Raw genomic sequence first — 15,466 nt, forward strand, 5'->3', positions numbered from 1 at the left:
ATGAACACAACTAATACTTCAAGTGTCTGCTACATACTTTACCTACCAAAGAATAGCCTTTGGGATTTTGCCTTATCTGCAATCACATTTCTTCTTATGTGGGCTAAGGTGGACCTGCGCTGAAATGTTGGCTCTCCATAGGTCACTGCTATTCTTGTCTCCTTAACAATAGTTGGAAAGACAGTTCCTACCACTGAACTTATTTTCCAGATCTAGCGTTATGGGGCTGTGAGGCCTGGAATTGCTGCAACCACTTTTAGCACCATGAGGGAAGCCAGTCTGAGGATGAAGCCAACATAGAGGACAGAGGCAAAAGAACTGGCAGAGAATTAGAGCTGGAGTGCTGATCAAACCATTCCTAAATCCTACCATCCTTTTAACTTTACAGTTATGTGAGCCAATGTTATCATTATTGCTCAAGCTAGCTTAAGGTATATTTTGTTCCTTTCACTTGAAGAGCTTTAACTGATGCAGAATTCCCAATGCATTTAAGTATAAACTCCAAGCTTCCTACCATGGCCTTACATGGCCCCAGCCTCCCTTTCTGACCTTATCTCCTACCTTTCATTTTCTAACTCTGCACCACATTGTGTAGTTACACTGCTCTTATATTTGTTCTTTGAACAAGATTCTTTCTACCTTCAGTTGCTGCTCCCTCTGCCTGAAGTGCATGCCTCTTATCTTACAATAGCTGACCCTTTCTGGGCATTCAGGTCTCAGCTCACACTCACCTCCTCAGTGAGGCCTTTCCGATGACCCACTCTAAATTACCTACCCCTATCTTGGTCATAATACCTTTTCTTTAGGGTTCTTATCACTATCGGAAGTTTTTCTGTCATGTGGTGACTTGTTGGTTGTCTGTTTCCTTGACTCTAAGGTCCACAGGAGCAGTGACGTTGCTTGTGTCATTCACTTCTCTATCCCAAGTGCCCGGCACACAGTGAACGTGCAGTAAATATTTGCAGCAATGACAAATAAGCCCTTGAGCCTGAAGGCTGTGTGTGAGGACTCAGCCAATGTGGAGGCCCTCGGGGTAGAGCTTGCAGGGCAACCCGCTGGCTCTGCATTATCCTCGGGGCTTAGTTATCGCCTTTTCCTGGATGTACAGCTGTTCTTCTATCCTGCCTGGTTCTGCGCTCTGCCTCTGCTTTCATAAGAATCTGTTTCTTCCCAAGAAGAAAATGAAAAGGCCCTGGCTGTTCAGTTGTGAACTCAGCATCTTGAAGGCGGGCAGAGAGGAGGAAGATAGGACTTTTGAGAATACAAGAGAAATGAGCAAGTGACAATAAGGAGCTGGAGGCAGCCAGATCTGCCTGGGTCTCGAGCTGTTGTACTCACGATGGTGCACTTGATCAGCTGAAAGCTGAGATTCTCCTAGGGCTCAGAAGCAGCAGGGGTGCTCTTTTCTTAGGGGAGGTCAAAATACAAGCACTCATCAGAGGGTTTTTCTATTTATTACAAAATCTGTTACACAAATACAGCTGGCTAGAAGGTCTAAAAACAGTCTTCTGACCCTGATCCACCTGTAGATAAGGAGAGCCGTGGGTCTGCTCACTCCCAGGGGAGCCCTTCTTGGAAGGGCTGCCTGTTCCTCAGATGGTGCAGAGCCTTGGGTCCAGCAGCAGAGAGGAGGCTACTCTGGGTGGGCGACCCCTTGAACAGCCCTCAGAGGCAGCTGCTCTGGGAGGGGCAGCAGCTTTAGGTTTCCCAGTTCACATGTTCCCACCACACAAGCAAATCAAGGGGCAAAAATAAAAGGGAAGAAGCAGAAGGCTGGAAACGGGGCCTAGAAGAGGTTGCAAGTGTAAGGGTGGGGGAAGGTCACACAATGGGCTTCTGAGGTGCTGGCAATTTCCTGACCTGGAGTTACAGGGTCCACTTAAAAAAAAATTTTTTTAATTGTACATAAATATCGTACCTTTTTTGTGTGTATGTTATATTTAATAATTTTTTTAAATGTAAAAAAAAAAAGTAAAAGGCTAGAAGTGGATAAAAGGGCTAATGATGGATCAGAAAAGAAGCAATTCAAGAGCAGAGAAAATAAAGGAAGAAAGTAAAACGTGGAAGACGAAGTCTCGGTGGCAGTACTGTTGGCCTCAATTTCTCTTCTTCTGTCTTGATACTGGTTCTACTTCCAGGTACCGGAGCCCAACCAGCATCACCAAGATAGAGAAACCTTAAATACAGTGAAAAGGTTAGTGGACGACGTCAACACAGCACCTTCTGCTTCTGGCATGGCCACTCTCCCATACCAGCCCTTGTGCTGGAAGCTCCTGTGGGGGGGTGGGGGGGGGGAGGGTGCATGTGCTTACTTGCCACCATCAGGGGAGCCAGGACACCGATCGTGGGAGCAGCTGTTCCGTATACAAACAACTCAGAGAGGAAATGCCCCAGGGCAAGAAGGAAGGTCCAGAGTGTGATGTGGTAGAGCCTGCAAGGGAGCAGACAAAAATGGGAACTGAAGTTCCGCCTTGTGCGGCCCAGAACAGGAAAAGTATCCATCAGATTTGATACATACAAATAAGGCCCAGGAAGTGACTATGGCTAAAGAAAAAGGAGACTTGTTCCTGAGAAAGACCTGATTATTTGATCATATCAATTTATTCCCATCTAGGGCAAGCCTGGAAACCCTGGTGGCGTAGTGGTTAAGTGCTATGGCTGCTAACCAAAGGGTCTGCAGTTCAAATCTGCCAGGCGCTCCTCGGAAACTCTATGGGGCAGTTCTACTCTGTCCCATAGGATTGCTATGAGTCGGAATAGACTCGACGGCACTGGGTTTGGTTTGGTTTGGGTTTAGGGCAAGACTGAGGAGTTCCTGGGTGGGGAACAGTTAAACACTTGACTAGCAGTTGGCAGTTCCAGCCCACCCAGAGGCACCTCAGAAGACAGGTCTGGCAATCTGCTTCCGAAAGGTCACAGCTTGAAAACTCTGTGGTGCAGTTCTATTCTGCAAACGTGGGGTCACCATGAATTGGAATCGATTCATTTGGCAACTAACAACAACAGGGCAAAACTGAGGGTGTCAGTCTGCTAAACCGAGAGGGTGACCCAGGTGTCCAGGGTAGATCTCCAAGTCTTAGCAAGGTGGAGAGCCCAGTTACAGCATAGCAGAGTTTGAATTATGGCAATCTCAGATACAGTGGACAATTTTGGATTAATCACGCTTACATTTGCTTCTTTTCCAAACTGGCTGACTCTGCAGCCAAAGCCCACCTGGCAGGTGCTTGGCTGTGGGCTTGTCAGTGGTCGTATGATGGATGTCACAGAAGAAAGGGACTGAACAGGGAAGGCGCAGCAAGGACCTTCTGGGGCTTTAAGATGCTCTTGCAACAATACCGGCTGGTTATATTGTGACTTAGTCTGGGAAGGTGGTCAGATGGAGGACATGGAGACAACCTCATGGGAAGAAAACTTGTTCCTCAGCTTTGACAGATTGCTGATATCTTTTTTGTTAACTATGAATTTTTTTAAAATTTAAATTATGAAACATTTCAAATATACAAAAATTCAGACAATAGAATAATACAATGAACCTCCATGAAGTCAATACCCAGCTCTATCACATCTCAACATTTTGGCCATATTTGTTTCAGATACTTTTTTCTAATAAAATACAGAGAACAGTTACAGCATCCTTTGTATCCTACCCTGATCCAATTCCTTACCCCTCCTCCTTAGATGTAACCAATATCTTAAATTTGATTTTTGTCATTCCTGTGCATGTTTTCAAGGAGCCCTGGTGGCACGGTTGTTTAGGCATTTGGCTGCTAACTGAAAGGTCGACAGTTCAAACCCACCAGTTGCTTATGGGAGAAAGGTGTGGCAGTCTGCTTCTGTAAAGATCACAGCCTAGTAAACCCTATGGGGCAGTTCTAGTGTCCCATAGGGCAGCTATGAGTCGGAACTGACTTGATGACCAGGGGCTGGGCGCACGTTTTCATACGCTTGGTAAATCTGTACGCATGGGTGTTGATTTTGAGCTTCCAGTTAGGGAGGGAGTAGGATCAGAGTGCACATCAGAAGTACACAGATCAAAGTCCTAGGGTAGAAGAGAGCTAGAAACACGGAAGTCAGCTGTCTTGGGAGAGGGGAAAAGTGAATGGGTAATAGGGGTACAGATACATCTCAGTTGTCTTTGCTTACTCTAAAAAAGCAAAACAACAAAAGATACACCCCTCACATGTATCAGCAATTCTTCATCACAGCAAAGCTCTTTAAAATGACCATTCAGTCCCCCCTCCCTCCCAGTAACCCTGAGAGCTAGAACAGAAATACTAGTCTCATTTTAGAGATGAAGAAATGATAGGTGTAGAGAAGGCAAATAACAAAGTTGGTGCCACACAACTAGTTACCGATAGAACTGAGACTAGAACCCATTTTCTTGTTTTCATTCTTGTTCCCAGGCTATTTCCATGACACCACACTGCTTCCAAAAATACATGTCAATCTAGGACAAGTAAACTGTTTCAAGTTCAAAGAAAAAAACACTTTAAAATAAAGTTGGAGAGATTGCAGGACCAATGGTCCTGCCTCAAATCCCACTTGAGTCAGTCTTCCTCAGTTTAAATTAGCTGGGGCTCCAGTTTTCAGATCTGCAAAATGAGCAAAGATAATGCTACCTCCCAGGGCTGCTATGCGGAGGCTTAATCAAGGTCATGTAGGTGAAACTCCTGGTATTAAGAGGAGCTCCATAAATATTACGCCATCCCCTCCCCAGATGCCGAGAGCTTGGATAAAATATACGCATTTTAGTGTGAAGCTGGCATTTCGATAGCTTCACCCACTGACCTGAGCAAATGTTTCAACTTTAATTATGGTGATCACTGTTGTGAAGAAAGCACGAGCCCCCTCCAGTGGCCAGAGCCAGTATCTAGACAATTATCTAGGCCAGAGCCTATGACTGCCTGTGATTGTTCCACACTAGTCTGAGTACCCTGGAGAGGGTAGAATACAGGAGCCCTGGGTTCTCTTTCATCCTCAAATACTGACTCTGCATGAGGATACAAGACTTTACTCGTGCGTCCCCCTTTTTCACGGATCATCATTTCTCTTCATTCCTGCTTCCTGAGGAGGAATGTAAGAAAAAAAGATGCATGGGTGGCTGCTCTAAAAAGATCATACTGCTTTACTTCTTTAGTAGAATAAAGGCTGATTCTTTAGTAAACGGGTAGTGGGGTATGGTCAGGCCACTGGATAATGACATTGCCGGTTCGCTATGTAAGTTTCAAAGATGCTTCAGACTTTAAAGTAGATCTGTTAGGCCTATTCTGTCTTCTAGGCCTGGAAGAAATGGAACCTATGTACCTTCTATTATCCACACTCTAGGCTAATATTCAAAATGATTAATGGATCACCAAGGGGAGGGGGCAGTGGGTATGCCCGGGGCCTACTTTCCAACAAGAGGATGCTAAAGCTCTTCCTTCCCTTACATACGTCTTGTTGTGGATGTCGATGGCACAGAGGCAGCGGATCACTGATGACAGCAGTGTCCAGATCCCAAAGGTCCGGGCTTGGAGGCCATTCACTGTGTAGCAGAAAAAAGCAAGTGATGAGAAGGGGAGCGTCGGGGTTCCCTCCAGGCTCTTCCTACTTCATTCGTGGTCATGGCAGGTGGGGAGCTGAGCCTGAACACCTGTGGCTGGGAGGCTCTGATCCTACACATGGGAACTAGAAGAAATGGAAAGAATGCCAGAATAAGATTTGCTCAGCTCCTCTTGAAATGTCTGCAGTTAGGGAAAGAGTTCTAAAAGTAGAAACCCAACAAACAGCCCACTTAGACAAAGAGTCCTGGATTTAGTAGTTTTTCCCCTCTGCTGTTGGAAGCCAGTCTGGTTTTGGTGTAGCCCAGACAGTCTGCTTCATGACAGAGGTCAGTCTCCCAATAGAAAATGCCTAGGAGGCCAGCAGACTTTCAAGGTTGATCCAGGAGAGAACTCAGAGACACTGGGGCCAATCTAGATGTCCACATCTGGCCTTTAAGAGATCTAAGTCTTCTGAATCCAGATCTACATTATTTGAACAAAGCCCATACCAGAATGGTTTCCTGTACACACAGCAGTGGAACAAAGCACTGGTTTTCTGGTGTCTGCCTGGGACAGCTGCTCTTGGTGGGCTGGTTCTGACACTGCTGTATTAAATATCTCATCCTGAAAGTATGGGTCATATTCTGCCACAACAGTGGTTCTTAACCCTGGTCATTTATTAGAATCAAACCAAAGGAATTTCATAAATTTACCAAGACCTGCATATCAGACCAATTAAATCATACCCTTTTGAGGTAGACTCTAAAAAAAAAAAAAAATTAGGCACAAATATTTTCTGGAACTCCCCTGCCTGGATGATTTAATCGTATAGCCATGATCTCAGGTGTCCAGCAGCTCAGGAATGCCAAAATAGTAAAAGCAAAGATACCTCCCTTTGCTGGTCTCCCATGCAAGAGAAACTTCCAGGGACAAGACTGACAACTGAAAAGTCTATTATTGTTTACTTGGACTTTCGGGACCTGCCAGCCTTTGGAAAACCAAACAGCTATGCCAAATACACAACCCTGGAGACCTTTAGGTGATAGTAAGGTAAGAAAAATTCTATATGCCAAGCAAGCTTCTAGCTGTTATCCCTTGAGGGCCATACGCTTTATAAACCAATTTATCTTTTCTAATGAAAAGACAGGACATTTCCCTAGTTAGTGAGATACTGAAGAGGTATATTTTACCAACCCTGACCAGGTTCCCACCCAGAGGTGCCCTGGAAGACAGGCCTGGCCATCTGCTTCCAAAAGGTCACAGCCTTGAAAACACTATGGAGCACTTCTACTCTGCAGATACGGGGTCGTCGGGAATTGGAATCCACTCGATGGCAACTAACTACAATCAGACTGAAATTCTAGATGCTCCAGAGTACGGCTATGATTAGCAGAGTACGACAGCCTCTGGAGCACGAGGGGGAAGGGCGTACCCACGCCTGGGATGGGCACGCACGCCTGCTCAGCTCTGCGCCCCTCGGCAAGTCACGGCACCTCTGGGCTTTCTGTCTCAACTTTTAAAATCCAAGGCTAGACCAAAGTGCCTCTAACATTCTGTGAATCTGTACAGGGCTCCTGAAGGATCTTAGGGCAGCATTTGAGGATGAGAAAAGGGAATTGTCCTGCTCACTTTTCCAGGTGCTGTACCCTAGTGTATTTGAGCTTTGTTCAAAATGAGCCATAGCCTGTTTAGTTTCATTTTACACCCAGATGTTGCAGAAAAATGGGCCAGGTCAGAGCCTGAATCTAGGTTAGCTATATACGTGACACAGAATTGTTAGCTGCTGGAAAGCTATGCTGCAGGTCCAATAACCCCACACATCAGCTCAAGCTGAAATCTGAAAACACTCTCAGCAGAGAGACTAAGGAGCCGGCAAAGCCCACTATGGATCTTCTCCTGAAGCTTCATTTTGGTGGATCAACTTAGAGGCAGGGATTTGGGATATCTTCTCAGGGACTATGTCACAGTTTGGGGTACCTCGGTAGCTATTCATCTGTAACATGGAATATAAACCATGTATGCCACAACCTGATTTCTGAAGAGGGCTATCTGAAAAGATTATATGAAAAGCTTCTTTATGGCTTTCTAGTGAGGTATCAGGGCCCTAAGGGTGCAGTGGTTAAGAGCCTGGCTGCTAACCAAAAGGTCAGCAGTTCAAACCCACCAGCCGCTCCTTGGAAACTCTATGGGGCAGTTCTGCTCTGTTCTATGAGTTTGCTAGGAGTCAGAATCAACTTGACGCCAGTGGGTTTGGTTTGGTATTTTGGTTTAGTGAGGTACAATTTCACCAAGTGACTGTATTTCCTTACTTGCTCTTATAATACTTTTGGTACAGACAAATTGCCCAGGGTGGTGTAAACTGAATGAAAAGGTATCAGAGCAGCTTGGGGGAAAAAGGGTCAAGTGCTATCCACAAAGTCTATTACTCCAGTGGTTCCCAAAGGCTAGATTAGGCAGCATCAAAATTGCCTGGGAAGTTTTAAAAAAATAGATTCTTTGGCCCCACTCGGGGTGAAGGTTCAGTCTGGAGGGGGAAATGACACCTGTGCTTCTTGTTTGTTTACGTTTCCTAGGTTATTGCGATGTATAGCCTGGTTTGGCTACTCTCACAAAAGGACACAGTTCTTTGACGTCTTACCGAGGTCTGGCTTGCCAGTGTAGAGCTTTTCATAGAGAAAGGTGTGGTCTCGGAAGCTCTGCAGTGTGTTCCCCATGGCTATGATGGCCACCATAACCAGCCAGCTTCGTAACACATTCAGGAAACGGCTCATGACTCTCTTCAACTCTGAGAGGGCTTTCTGCCTTGGAAACAAAGGCACAGGACTTGAGACAAGAGGGTCAGTCTACTTCAAGCATAAGCTCTCTCAGCTCCGTGATTAACCTGTGCCCCACTTGCGAGGGCTGTACTAAGCAACTGATCAATCACTTAACCCTCTCCAAGTCCCTTAGGCTCATCCACCCCATTTCTAAACCCAGCAACTCTTTCTTCAGAGGGCCAGAAGGCTGCCTTGGAATATTCACCTAAACCAAAGTGTGTTGACCTTTACCCACAGTGATAAAAACCAAATCAAACCCGACTCATGGCAACCCTATAGGACAGAGTAGAACTGCCCTATAGAGTTTCCAAGGAGCACTTGGCGGATTTGAACTGCTGACCTTTTGGTTAGCAGCCGTAGCACTTAACCACTATGCCACCAGGGTTTCCCCCAGACTGATAAGGGCTAAATTATATAGTGGGTGGAAATGACAAGCTCAAGAGAAAAAAAGGGAGAGAAGAAAGGGAGAGAAGAAAAGCAGGTGAATAAGTGTCCTTATAAGGTAATAAGGTGGATTTCTGTGTAAGGCTTACTACAGAAATTGGTCTCAGTATTTAGTCATACAAATAGTGATGAATGAACAGTCTAACTGGCAATAAACGGTACAGTACTTATCTCTGTCTAAGCGCTTTTTCCAAAATAGTGCCCCATTCTCTTGGCTGGAATCAGTCCCCCACAGATTTGCTTCTGGCTTGTTTTTTCACGTCATTCCTTTGTAATGTATGTAGCTCAAAGGTGATCATAAACCTACTAACAGATATCTGCCTGGCTATCGATGACACATCCTCCCAAGCCTACACAATATTTGAATGGAACCTATGGTGTGAGGTCAATATTTGCATCCTGAGGTTTTTCTCCACTCTGATTCCCAGGTACACCGTGTTCCATAAACTAGAACAGTCTAAAAGGCAAAAGTAAATAAAGTGCTGCAACTTGAGAACTAGGGAGAAATTTTTATGGAGACGGCAACAGCAACCTTGATGTCAGGTTGCAAGAGAAATTATAATGGCTCACCGTTACTGGCCACTTGCTAGGTGCCATGCACTGTGCCAAGCACCTAACATCTATTTCATTTAATCCTTACAACAAGGTTGGTAGGCATTATTAATATTTCCATTTTACAGATGAGGACTGACACAGAGAAGTGATTTGCCTGAGGTCGCACAGCAAATATATGACAGAGTTGGGATACAAACTATGGTTTGTCAGGCTCTACTTTGCAATTCCAGAATACTTGATTGTGCTCATGACAAACCTGTACATAGACCAAGGGGCAGTCATTCGAACAGAACAAGGGGTTACTGAGTGGTTTAAAATCAGGAAAGGTGTCTGTCAGTGTTGTATTTTTTTCCCCATACTTAATTCAATCTGTATGCTGAGCAAATAATCTGAGAAGCTGGACTATATGAAGAAGAATGTGGCATTAAGATCGGAGGAAGATTCATTAACAACCTGCGATATGCAGATAAAACAACCTAGCTTGCTGAAAGTGAAGAGGAGTTGAAGCATTTACTGATGAAGATCAAAGACTACGGCCTTCAGTATGGATTACACCTCAACATAAGGAAAACAAAAATCCTCACAACTGGACCAATAAGCAACATCATGATAAACAGAGAAAAAATTTAAGTTGTCAAAGATTTCATTTTATTTGGATCCACAATCAACACCCATGGAAGCGGCAGTCAAGAAATCAAACCACGTACGCATTGCATTAGGCAAATGTGCTGCAAAAGACCTCTTTAAAGTGTTGCAAAGCAAAGATATCACCTTGAAGACTAAGGTGTATCTACTCAAGCCATGGTATTTTCAATCGTCTCATATGCATGTGAAAGCTGGACAATGAATAAGGAAGGCCGAAGAACTGTTGCCTCTGAATTATGGTGTTGGCGAAGAACACTGAATATACTACAGACTGCCAAAAGAACGAACAAATAAGTCTTGGAAGAAGTACAGCCAGCATACTCCTTATAAGTGAGGACAGTGAGAGTTTGTCTCATGTTTTTTGGACATGTCACCAGGAGGGATGAGTCCCTGGAGAAGGACATCATGCTTGGTAAAGTAGGGGGCCAGCGAAAAAGAAAGAGGCCCTCAAAACAATGGACTGACACAGTGGCTGCAATGATGGGCTCAAGCACAGTAAGGATTGTGAGGATGGCACCGGAATAGGCAGCGTTTCATTCTGTTGTACACAAGGTCACCATGAGTCGGAATCAACTTGACGGCACCTAACAATAACAACTTCACAATACTGTCTCACTGTTGGAGGATATTTTGATCAAGTTCCCATTTTTGAGGAAGACAAGCATACCATATCCATATCTTTCTACATCTTGTAGAGAAAGTACAATGAGGTTATATACTTCTTTTTTTTTTTTAAAGCTTCTATCAATTCTTGCTGAGTAGTGATTACAATTACGTTAATTTAAATCAAACCCATAAGAATGAAGAATCTAATAATGAAACTGTCTCTTCCCATTTGCATGTTTTTTGACCCAAAGCTTATCTGTCAACAGGTTAACTTCTTGGGCCTGAAGTGGTAATAAACTATTAGCCTTCCTTTGTCACTCAGCATGGTCTTATACAACCCAATTGAGACAGATATTAAAGTTAGCAGCGGGCCAAGGCAGTGTGAGGGACCAAAAAAAAAAAAAAAAAAAGAGCTTTAGAGGACTCAACTTAGAGGGCTCAACGGCACATTACAGGCAGTTACAGCCCGGGCCAAGATCCCCCCATCCTCCTTATTTTCCCACTCTCCCTCAGGAGACTCAGGTTCTCTCCTCCCAGGATCAGTAAAGCTGCACGGAAGGCCTCCCTTTTCAGGAGAGCAAATGCCTTCCACTTCACAGAAGCTCTCAGAAATCTGGACAGACAGCTGATGAGGGCAGAACCTGGGCACGCTTCTGAACTGATCTATCAACCCCTCAAGCCCATAGCCCTAAAGCTTTAGGGCCTCCCAGACTATCTAACATCTATTCCCAAATTCTGCTCCACCCTAGTAAAGGTATTGTGTTAAAACTTAGACTCTGGAGGGAGGAGTTCCTATCCTGGTCCTACCCTTTAGTAGTTGTATGACCCTGGGCAAGTCATTTGCACTTTTCAGCCTCAGTTTCCTCACCTGCTAAATGGAGAGACAAATATCTACCTCAAAGGTTATTATGAGAATTACATGAAAAAGTGAAGGTTCCTCGCTCGTGGTGGCCGCTTATTCGTATACCCATTCATTCGTTCTCCGAACCTACGAAGTCTTTTCCATCCTAATAGCTTCCCCTTCTCTTCGTCTCTCGAGCTCTCTTCCCCCCAAAAGGCTGCCTCCCAGGTATCTTCCTTTCACCCCACCCCCATTTTTCCAGACTCTCGGGATCCTTTCAAACAGATGCCACACAGATGCCTACATCCTTATCCTCCCTCTCATCCATAATCTCATTACCTGACGACCGGACTCCCAGCGCAGCAACAACAGCAGCAGTAGCAGCAGCAAAAAAGCTCCTCCAAGACAGCTCCAGCCCGGAGTCCACCTGGGCCATTTGTCCCCGCCCCCACCCTCAGCCCGGCTCCAGGATTGGGTCTTTTCCATCAGTCCTCGCCTTGATTGGCTGTGCCAGCTTTGCTCCGAGCAGGAGAGGGGGTGTTAACCCCCTTTACTGCCAATCGGCGGTTGCCACTGTCCAAGCCTCACTGGGGGAACGCCGCTCACTCAGTGAATTCTTTTGTTGAGAGTGGCGTTTTTTTTACTGCCAATCGGCGGTTGCCACTGTCCAAGCCTCACTGGGGGAACGCCGCTCACTCAGTGAATTCTTTTGTTGAGAGTGGCGTAAGGGCTTAGAGTTTGGAGCCAAACCTGTAGGGGCGGAGTAAAAGAGAACGAAAAAAAGAAGGCAAGCCCCTCTTCTGCGCCGCTGACGCCAGGGCTCTGCGCCCGCGCTGAGCGGCGGTGACGACATTTGTCTGCGACGAAGCGGAGGGTCTTCAGCGCCGGGTGGCGGGCGCCTGCGCAGTGGCTCCAAGCGGGCGGTTGCTTGTTGGTTGTTGTAGTAACGGGGGAAGCAGCCGTCGGCGGCGGCGGTGAAGCTGGGCAGGGGAAGGAGGAGGGAGGTAGGCGCAGAGCGCTGTCCCCGCCTGCCCGCCCCGAGCCATGGGAAGATGAGCCAGGTAAACGCCTGCGCCGGCGCGCTCTCCTCCCCGAGGGAGGTGCGCTCCCGGGTCTTGGCGGGCGCCGTCGGCTGCACTTCCCTCTAAAAGCCCGGGAGCAGCGGCTGGCTTCCGGGCTCGCCGGGCTGAATTGCTGCGGGAGAGTCGCCTCTTCTCTTCTGGGGGGAGCACCTACGGACTTGCCAGGGATTGGGGTGAGCCGGTTTGAGACTGAGAGGCTGATCTCTACAGGGCGCGGACATTCCTTGGGCGAATGTCCTTAATCCTCTTTAGATCGTCCTGCAGTCGAGGAAAGGTTGGCATCCGTTTCCCGTTTGGACGTTTTGTTTAACTTAAAGAAGTAACCAACTTTTTGGGAAAGATCGAGAAATCCCCTCGGGAATTTTCCCAAGAATGCCTTTGGGTTTGTTCGATAATGGCCATTCTGCTAAAGATCTGTAGGGTCCCTCGTACAGGTCGGTTTTTTCCACCACCCCCCCGCCCATTTACAATCTTAGGGTATATATGACCGCAGAGAAAAAAAGCGTTTGGCACGGTTGACATCAGGTGGTTATCTCTGGGTAATGGAATTATGGTCATTTAAACATTTTCGTTTTCTGTATCTGGAGTTTTTATTCCCTCCTGCAGTTCCCCCCGCCCCCGTAACGAACATGTAATACTTTTTCCCTAAAGAAAAATATTGTAATTTAAAAAAGAGGTGTTGGGAATATCTTCATGTTAATATCTATTTGAGACTCAGCTTAAAGTTTGTGATTTTTAGTAAGGGAGAACAATTTTTAAGAATAGAAGGGCAGTGACTTTATCGCCCCCCCCCCCCCAGCTATCTATATGACTCTTGATTGAGGAGGATATATTAATCTTTTGGTTCAGTTGCTGAATTTGTTTTACTGGAAACATGAGGGCACTTTGCTTGTGTGCTTGTCATAGAGTCTAAAGAAATATTTGTAAGGATCTTAAACCTTGAACTTTTGCTTTTATTTTTAACCCAGGTCAGATTTTAGGCAATTAACCACCTACCTCAAACTTCCCTAAAAGTTAAGCAAGTTTGTCCTTCTGGTGCATATTAGATTTAGTATGTAACAAAAAAAAAAAAAATGAGAAGCTGGAACTTCATAACAGCTTTTCATATACATACAGCACAGACAGTATGTTGCAAAAGTCATGTTTTTTGTGACATATGGGAGGCACTGTGATAGGAGGTAAGCTTCTGAAGGTTGAGCACCATTTAGGTATGGATTCTTTTTTGTTACTTGGAAGATAGTCAGCAGTATTCAATAAATAGACAACTGCACAGTGTTTTAGGTTAATTGACTTTCTTGCAGGAATCTGTGCCACCCAAATTGTTTGATCCAGTGAATCTGCAAGGCAAGGTCTCTGAGGCCCCCGTCTGCTGACTGCATGACCAGCCCCAAAGGAAATGCCAGTTGTGATGGCCCGGGACCTGGAGGAAACAGCATCATCCTCGGAGGATGAGGAGGTGGTAAGCCAAGAGTAAGTAATAGCAAGCTTGCTTTTGACCCTCTGTTTGCCTTTAGTATGGAAAATAGCATTGTCTTTTACTCGAATACTCTTCTCTCCAATATTCTTCCTTTGGTATTGTTTGACTCTAGTTTTAGCTTCTATCTGAGATCAAATTCAAGATCTTACTTGTTCTGTGTCAGCTATCAGACCTGAGATAAGGTTCTGTTTCTAGGTTCATGAATAAACATCAGCTATGTTGTTGTTAGTTGCTGTGAAGTCAATTCCGAGTAATGGTGACCCCATGTGTTACAGAGTAGAACTGCTCCTTAGGGTTTTATTGGCTGTAATTTTAATGGAAGCAGATCACCAGGCCTTTTCTTCCGTTGTACAGCTGGACTGATTCGAACTGCCAACCTCTAGGTTAGCAGTTGAGTGCAAACCGTTTGTGCCACCTGGGGACCTTAAAAATAGATGCTGTAAAATACAGGTCGTAGCTCTTGTTGAGCTCTTGATCAAAGCTCCCAACATAGGAGATTTTGAAATTTTTATATTTTAAAGAAAAGTAGGTCTCCAAACTCTGTGACATTGGTTATGCCAATTTTTTCAAAAGCCTTTGCAGTGATAGAATGATGATAGTATAGAAAGGTCAGGTAACTGAACCAGGACAACTGTGGGGCAGCTTGTTATGATCCTGTTGCCTGTACTGTGTTTATTGAATCTCATTGCTTTCCTGAATTCTTTTAGGTAAAAGTCAAATTCCTTGATTTTTGGATCCTCATAATGAAAATGAATTGTAGTGATAAGTACAGCTGTTATAGAGGGTAAGGACTTTAAATACTGTATAATTTAATTGAAGAAGTTATTATTCCCACTTTATTAAGCTCAGCCTCACAAATATCAAGAAACTTCGCAGGGACACGTAAAAACTAAGCAATAGATTGAGATTCAGGCCTAGTTTTCTTGATTTTGAAGCACTTTGTTATTTTGCCTCTCAACATTATTGTCACTGAGAATAAAGAGAGATTTTGGCTGAAAATTAAGATTAGTTTTAAGATTCTCTTGAGTGTCCTTGGATATGTGCTGTGAGGTAAGGCTATTTTGCAGGGATGTGGTTAGGATCAAATGGAGTAATTTGTGTGGAATTACTTTGTAAATTATAAAGTGCCATACAAATGTCAGGCATTATTATGCTTACTGGTTTCAGTATTGAATTTCAGCTGGACTTCTTATTAAAAGGTGGAAGATCAATTATTTACTGTAATTTGGAAAAAAATTACTGAAGCATTAATAAAACTTTTGGGAAAGGCTTCTCAATATTGTTCAGTTGTAGAAAGTCAGAGATTAGGCACTATATTTGGATCATTCTCATTCAAGATAATTAAATGGGTAATTCCCTCTGCACCCTTTGCCTTTTTGTGACTTTTTTCTTTCTGTGAGCTGCCTTTTAACCCATTTCCTGAATTTTTTAACTTCTTCCATGAGCATCAGCTTTTCCATTTCCGGGGTGGTTTTTTT

At 44.8% G+C, this 15,466-nt stretch overlaps 2 protein-coding genes across 11 annotated transcripts in view; one reads left to right on the plus strand and one right to left on the minus strand.

The window, feature by feature from the left end:
- Positions 1 to 1,419: 1,419 nt before the first annotated feature.
- Positions 1,420 to 12,041, minus strand: ERG28 (ergosterol biosynthesis 28 homolog). Of its 2 annotated transcripts, none has more exons than XM_049898678.1 (5): positions 11,769 to 12,041; positions 8,161 to 8,320; positions 5,434 to 5,524; positions 2,313 to 2,431; positions 1,420 to 2,176 (listed from the first exon to the last, which is right to left on the minus strand). In XM_049898678.1, the coding sequence occupies exons 1-5, from the start codon at positions 11,913 to 11,915 to the stop codon at positions 2,097 to 2,099; spliced, it is 597 nt and encodes a 198-aa protein (XP_049754635.1). In that variant the 5' UTR covers positions 11,916 to 12,041; the 3' UTR covers positions 1,420 to 2,096. The 2 variants fall into 2 exon arrangements, with proteins under 2 accessions (XP_049754635.1, XP_049754636.1); XM_049898679.1 differs by having other exon boundaries at positions 8,161 to 8,324; positions 11,769 to 11,852.
- Positions 12,042 to 12,241: 200 nt separating this feature from the next.
- The window catches only part of TTLL5 (tubulin tyrosine ligase like 5), a 333,039-nt gene continuing 329,814 nt past the window's right edge, over positions 12,242 to 15,466 (plus strand). For 7 of the 9 annotated variants that reach the window (XM_049898665.1, XM_049898667.1, XM_049898666.1 and 4 more), the window contains exons 1-2: positions 12,242 to 12,490; positions 13,813 to 13,981. In XM_049898665.1, coding sequence (XP_049754622.1) covers positions 13,908 to 13,981 — 74 coding nt within the window. In that variant the 5' untranslated portion in view covers positions 12,242 to 12,490; positions 13,813 to 13,907. The other 2 variants (XM_049898663.1, XM_049898662.1) reach the window with 2 other exon arrangements.

This window comes from Elephas maximus, chromosome 10 (genome assembly GCF_024166365.1).
Source record: "Elephas maximus indicus isolate mEleMax1 chromosome 10, mEleMax1 primary haplotype, whole genome shotgun sequence".
In the NCBI taxonomy this organism is placed as follows: Eukaryota; Metazoa; Chordata; class Mammalia; order Proboscidea; family Elephantidae; genus Elephas; species Elephas maximus.

Coding starts and splice junctions, on each gene's coding strand:
- ERG28 (XM_049898678.1), bottom strand. CDS start 11,915: ATGGAAAAGACCCAATCCTGGAGCCGGGCTGAGGGTGGGGGCGGGGAC. Junction 5,525..8,160: donor CACTGGCAAGCCAGACCTCG/GTAAGACGTCAA, acceptor TCTGCTACACAG/TGAATGGCCTCCAAGCCCGG. Junction 2,177..2,312: donor GGCTCCCCTGATGGTGGCAA/GTAAGCACATGC, acceptor ACTGTATTTAAG/GTTTCTCTATCTTGGTGATG.